The sequence below is a fragment of the Aptenodytes forsteri genome, unplaced genomic scaffold, assembly GCF_000699145.1.
Source record: "Aptenodytes forsteri isolate BGI_AS27 unplaced genomic scaffold, ASM69914v1 Scaffold92, whole genome shotgun sequence".
NCBI lineage: Eukaryota > Metazoa > Chordata > Aves > Sphenisciformes > Spheniscidae > Aptenodytes > Aptenodytes forsteri.
In genome coordinates, this window is record NW_008794581.1 from 3,045,643 (window position 1) to 3,052,786 (window position 7,144).

Sequence of the window (7,144 nt, forward strand, 5' to 3'; positions counted from 1 at the left end):
TACCGGGGGTTGCCCTGACCCAGGTGCAGGACCTTGCACTTGGCCTTGTTGAACATCATGAGGTTCACACGGGCCCACTTCTCAAGCTTGTCCAGGTTCCTCTGGGTTGCATGCCGTCCCTCTGGCGTGTCAACCACACCACTCAGCTTGGTGTCATCTGCAAACTTGCTGAGGGTGCACTCGATCCCACTGTCTATGGCATTGATGAAGATATTCAATGGTACCGGTCCCAATACAGACCCCTGTGGGACGCCACTTGTCACCAACCTCCATCTGGACATTGAGCCGTTGACCACTACCCTCTGGATGCAACCATCTAACCAATTCCTCACCCACCGGACAGTCCACCCAGCAAATCCATACCTCTCCAGTTTAGAGAGAAGGATGTTGTGGGGGACCGTGTCAAAGGCCTTATAGAGGTCCAGATAGATGACATCTGTAGCCCTTCCCATCTCCACTGATGTAGTCACTCTGTCAAAAATGCTATAATCTGGTCATGAAGATGATAAAAAGTCTTCTCTCCCTCTGTAGTTTGATGACTTCTTGCCAGATCTCTTTCCTCCTCTTCAGCAGGACAGGGTCTGCTATATACCTCTAACATCCAAAAATCTCATGTATGAGCTTCTCTCCCTCCCTTCCAGCTCTTCTAGTTCAACCATGTTGACCTCTAATAGGACACTTTTTCTGAAGGACTTAAATGCCGATGGAGCAGTTAAACACACCAGAAAAATAGTTACATTACCTGTATATTACAGTTATTCCATTCAGTAAGAACAAATTCAGAAACTAAAGGTGAGGAGGTTCATATTCCTTACATTGTATTTTCAACAAAATCATTTTCTGGAGCACCTTGTTCGTAGTTCTCCAACCTGCTCCGAAAGACATAAGCAAGGCAGTCATCTACTCAGAACTTCCCTTCACCAGATCTGCCCTTTTGCTTCCACTTTGATAACTTAAGACTGAATTAAGAACCAGTCTCGGAGAGATTTTCTGGTTTGCCTCATCTCAGACAGGTAAGGCACACAAGACTGCAATTTTGAAACTCTAAATTTGAGGATCTCAAAATTTGAATGGATTTCTGCATTTGTCCAACTGAAAACAGCAGACTTCCCAGTTAAAACACCTTGTCCTGACAGCTACGTCACCGTGGTGACAAGGATAGGAAGTGTTTATTCTTAAGTGCTGGAAGTTTCAGGTGAATACTGCCACTTGTATACTGGAGAAACTGTACTACAGAACTAAGACTGAATGGTTATTTAATTAACTTGCACAGTGAATCATCATTGATCAATACATTTCTTCTGCAAGGGGCTGCAGCTTAAATTGTGCTGTTGCACAGGATTTAAGTGAAGTATCCTTTCTTCAAGTATACTGAATGAATGAAGTAGCTGCCTGAGGGGTACTGGATGGCAATATTGCACTGTTTTTATAACTACCAAGTTTTAAAATAAGGTTAGCACTAACCCAAGATTCAAGCTCTATTTCAACACCACAGCACCATGGCTATATCGTGTGGAGGCTGTCCAGCTAGATTCTCCTGATGTAAACAGAAGGGAACTGCAGGCAAAAGAGCATCCCAGAACGGTTTCCACCTTCTGGCAAAATGCACACCATTTTAGCCTACAGCAATCAAAATTTTTGACTGACATGACACTCAGAAAACAAGTTTCTCAGAAAAATGCTCAGGAAGTAAAGTAGTACCAGAAGTCTACATGAGGAAATTCGTCTATGATTACACATCAGGTGCTGTGTTTTTGCCACTCACCCCCATCCCTGATAAAAAAAAATTGACGTTAAGTGTGTTTGAAGCCTCACCTTAAGGAAAACCTACCTAGCTTTATTGTACTACTTGCTCTACCAGCATCATACAACAGCTTTCATTTTTCAGAACAAGGCACGTTCTCTTGAGGATATATTTTTTCCAAAGGAGAGCATCACAATTCTCCAGGATTCATTCATAAAATAAGGAAATTGTTACAAGTGTAGAATATTCCTCAATACCTCCACCTTGTTTTAGAAGGTGCCAAGGTTTCCATTCATACTCATCTCTACCCTGGAAAGTATTGCATGAAGACTAGGGAGGACAGGGCAGGGAGAAAATAGCAATAGTAAATGTAAACAAGCCACAAATACAGAGTATTTCTGAATTTAACTCAAGCAGATTGGCAGTGTGACACAGCTATGAAAATCACAACCATTTGTATAGTACAAGCTTCCTGTAGCAGATACTATCTACTACTAACGCAGAACAAGGAGGAAGGTGTATAGATATGAATGAAGACAAATAGTAAATATTTGGCAGCTACAGAACCTAAAAGGTAGCTCTGGAGTTAAATACTAAAACCGCTAAAAAACACTACTTTCCTGAGCAGTTTCGTCATTAGAGATCTAGTATACACAGAGAAGTAACAGAAGGTGTCATCTTGCACCTACCCACCGTGATGTAACTTAATATTTTATTCTGACTAAAGGTCAACAGAAAGTGCTGAAAACAACAATCAATTAAAAAGCTAACTTCTGTAAGTTTATAAACACATTCCTCTCAAAAATGAATCCATTTGCTATATTAGCTCCACAGCCTACAAAAACAGAGCTAAAGATTTCATTAAACAAAAACATTTTTACACAATAAAATTAAACCATAAAATTTTTATACGCCCTTTAATTACAAAGCAAAAGCACCCCAAATATCAGTATTTCCTAAGCACTGAATCTTAATGCTCATTAATAAGTTCATATTTTGTCAACAACTCAGGCAAAACTACTGCTTTTAATTTCATAATGACTGATACGCTTATAGACATATTTAGGTAGTTTGAAAACATCCTACATAGTTATTAACTGAATAATGGAAAAGCTAATAATGAAAACTTCAATTCTTCAGACTAGAAATCATCATTCTGCCTGTAAACAGAACAGGCAAGTATTCCATATAATCAGTATCACTAAAACTCAGCACATTTGGTGTTCAATTTCAGGAACTTCTTTAAAAAAAACTCTGAAATGATAAACTGAAATTTGTCTTATCTTTTGGGTACAAAGCAGCTTCAATTTATAAAAAAAGAGAACTAGTGTAAGTATATAATAAATATTAAAGTAGACAGGAAAGTCAAACAATAAAAGCCTGTTCTTCATTTTTTTTTAATAGTTAAAATTTTGCAAGCCCCCTTAGTTCTTGTAGCCACAGCACCATTACTTAATGCGTGAACAACACAAGCAGTAGAGGGGGAAAAAAAAAAACCCAAACCCAGAAATGTTATTAGTAAAAGACTTACCAAGAAGGGCAGACATGTTCTGAAATACTCTCAGGAGCTCAGGTGTAAGACATGGACTGTTCTCCAACGTCACTAACCTAAAAATAGATTAAGCAAAATATTTTAGATGCTCTATGAATAACATTACACAATAATTTTGACAGAGGTAAAACACTGCAACTTCTAGTAACCATCTATATGGTCCTTATTTCAAGTGTAGCAGTAGTCCTTAAAACACACCCATCAGTATAAACACGGGTCTTGCCACGGTAGAAAAAGAAAGCAAAACATGCTACTGTCTTTTTATAAAGACAAAGTAACCTCCAAAATGCAGCAGTCAGAATGTCTAAGTACCCAACTTGGGAACTCGGAGAAGGTGAGCAGAGAGGAATACTCATGGTGTAAGGCCACGTGTGTAGTGCTCTAGACCTCAAAGGAGCACCTGTGGTGGCAACCAGCTCAAACCTTTACTTTTTTTTTTTTTTTTTGAGGTCTGAGATGATGCATTGATTACCATACATAAAAGCATAACTATCTGCTCAGCATTGTTTGTATCAATTTAAAATTCCTGAGATTTGAAAACAGTAGCTATAAATTAAATTCATCCTTAAAGCCACAGCAACACATTCCAGTTTGTTCCTAGATCTTAGGTGTGGGATTACTGTATTTAAATAACATCTCTGATTTTGTAAAGTATCTTGTCTGTTCTCCCGCTCTTGGTTCAAGAAGCCGTTAGTGTCCCAACTGCCTCTGCCAGCTCCATCCAGATTCCTCCAATGCTCTAAGACATCTTAAAATATCATTCTTCTGCACAGGCATCAGAATAACAACCTCAAGATCAGTATTATTAAGAAGATATAAAAGTTCTGAACTGATATATTAAAAAAGCCCCTGTCTTAAATTTTGTGAAGATCTGGCACTTCAACTTGCTGCCCCACCACCAACAGCATTATAAATCTTAGTTTTGCTGCACATAGAACAGATCATTTGTAGGTTAAGCATTTGTAATTCAAATGCCCATCCACAATACAGATCAAAGGAATCCCTCACTATTTCAAGACAAACTCAATATATTCCTATTCTGCAGGAAAGAGATGTGCTGAATTCGGTCCAGGTAACAGTTTCCTCCTCCTAGAGTGTCAGCTGCACCAGCAACAAACAAGTTAGGCTCATGGCAAACTGATCACAGTGCCACTTCTTGTTTTACGTTCAGTCACCAAATAGCTTGAGATCTCAAAGACAACTTCTACATTTTATCCTTGTAAACTCGCCATCTCTTCTAGCAACCAGCTCTGAGAATCATTGGGTCATTGTGATCCCAAAGTCAAGCACATCAAATAGTTAGTTTAGCATGCACATTAATAGTGAGTCTCAACTTTTTGTCTTGCTGTTCATTATCACAACAGAACTGTATCCACTATCAACTGCCTGAAAATGGATTACCTACTCAGTTATTTTTAATTGTGTTTCTTTTATTAACTTCCTAACGTCATCTGAGAAAAGGTAGAATATAGATGATGACAAGGTAAGATAACAAGAACATCTAAATTCTTAATAGTCAAATCTTTTTTTAAAATCTTTTTTTTTCTTCTGGGGATACAAAAATAACATTTTAAAAATTAGAAACTGGTAAAGAACACTCTTACCACAACTCTAAGCCATCTTCCAGAAGATAGACATGTGGAGGCTGAGAAACATCTGTACTTAGCTGAATAACTGGAAGTAGAAAAGGATAGAGATTTTTGCTGTCTGCTCCCAGTCCCTATAAAAGTACTTAAAAAAAAAATTAAAATACTTCAAAAACCTCAAATCAAGCATTTCAAGAATAGCATTGTAAAGATCTATGACGCTGTTCTATTCACACAGTGTAAACAAGCATTCAAGAAATCAAAGGTTGAACTTGCATCTGTTTCATTCAACCACAAAATAGTCTGATACTCCTGAGATTTCTCTCAACATGTTTTCAAAAAACTTATGCAATTTTCTCAAGACAAGCAGCTTATCAATGGTCTGCAAGAAAAAAATGATAATCAATACACATTCCTAAAATCATTCACTGGTCATTCTCTTTCTGGGAAAAGTCACAGCTCTAATAAATACTAAATGACTAAATGCTGAATAAAATGTTTTAAAGATCAAGAAAAGAATTACTCTTTGGACTCTACCACATACTAAATCTTTTGACATATTCTAAGAATCAGGAGAAGGGTTTGGTTTCATTGCTACACAAAGATTCCTAGATTGATTACAGTAATTTATTTTTTAAATGATCCATGAGCCATACACAAAGATGTCATCCCAAGAATGCAGAGTAAAGAATTTTTTCAGCAATCATTTAATAAGAAAACCCAATTTTTAAAAATAAGCTAAAGATACTTATTGTCAAAACTAATCATAAATTAAAACTAATCCTAAAAGTAATGGAATTCTTAAATTGGGAACTACTGCCTATTTTGTAATATTGCTACTTAAGAGAACTGAAGCTAGCTGAATGCTGCTTTTGCATAAATACTATATTTGGAAACTGTTAAGTCTAAAATTATTTGTTGTTTCTAAGTTAAGGCTTCTTTATGGAATTACTTATTTATTTAAACAAACTTGTCTTAAAAGAAACAGAACCTTCCATAAATTTGTCTAATCTTTTTGTGTCCACCTATACTTTTGGCCTCCACAGGTGCCAGTAACAAGAAGTTTCACAATTTGTTTATTGTGAAAATACATTTTCTCTTTGTTTGAACTAACTCCACTTTTAAAAGAACCCTAATTTTCCCTTTAGTTGTAATGTCTAGTCATTCCCCTTCCACTTTCTCTCCACTGTTAACCTCTATAATACTATCCTCTTAGTCATACATTTCCACGAGTTCAAGATTGCCTGTTGATATATGGACACTGCCCTACATCCTAGGAGCACTTCTCTTGATCTTTGCTAGTCCTACTACATCTTTTTTGAGAGGTAGTAGGGGTTGGAGAAGGTGGGATGACATATAGTCCGTATTAAAGAAGTGCTTAATAGCACAGAATCTGCAGGCAATGTAACCATATATTGTTTTATTCGTCAAACTTTTCTCAGACACATACTACATTTTATTTGCATTTTTACTGCCAACAGCACAGATATTTCTAGGTATTTAAAGTTCAAGGATTATTTAATTATACCAAGACCTTTTCCTTCACTGATAAGAAATTCAGTTAATTTTAACTATTATCTCTGGATAAAGCAAGCAACTATTTCTATAGGGTTTCAAAATTCTCTGCCAAGGTATTACAGTAAGCCTCTAGAGGAATTAGGGAATTTATTGTACATGTATAGAAAAACAGAGAAGAGACTCGAGTTACCACCAAGAATCAAAACCACCCAAGCAGCTCATCTTGAGTGCCATCATGCAGCACGTACAGGACAACCAGGTGATCAGGCCCAGTCAGCATGGGTTTAGGAAAGGCAGGTCCTGCTTGACCCAACCTGATCTCCTTCTATGACAAGATGATCCATGTAATGGATGGGGGAAAGGCTGTGGATGTGGTCTACCTGGACTTCAGTAAAGCCTTTGACACCATTTCCCACAGCATTCTCCTAGAGAAACTGGCTGCTCATGGCTTGGATGGGCGTACTCTTCCCTGTGCAAAAAACTGGCCGGACGGCCAGGCCAAAGTGTTGTGGTGAATGGAGTTACATCCAGTTGGCGGCCGGTCACGAGCGGTGTTCCCCAGGGCTCAGTTTTGGAGCCAGTTCTGTTTAATATCTTTATCAACGATCTGGATGAGGACATCGAGTGCACCCTCAGGAAGTTTGCAGACGACACCAAGTTGGGCAGGAGTGTTGATCTGCTCGAGGGTAGGAAGGCTCTGCAGAGGGACCTGGACAGGCTGGATCAATGGGCCGAGGCCAACTG

General features: G+C 38.1%; 1 protein-coding gene across 2 annotated transcripts in view; it reads right to left on the reverse strand.

Moving 5' to 3' along the window:
* Positions 1-7,144, reverse strand: part of IPO11 (importin 11) — a 105,584-nt gene that overhangs the window by 47,494 nt on the left and 50,946 nt on the right. For both annotated transcript variants that reach the window (XM_009272498.2, XM_019470275.1), the window contains 2 exons: positions 4,901-5,016; positions 3,276-3,352 (listed from right to left, as the gene is read on the reverse strand). In XM_009272498.2, the coding sequence (XP_009270773.1) occupies positions 3,276-3,352; positions 4,901-5,016 (193 nt within the window). The remainder of the gene's footprint in view (positions 1-3,275; positions 3,353-4,900; positions 5,017-7,144) is intronic.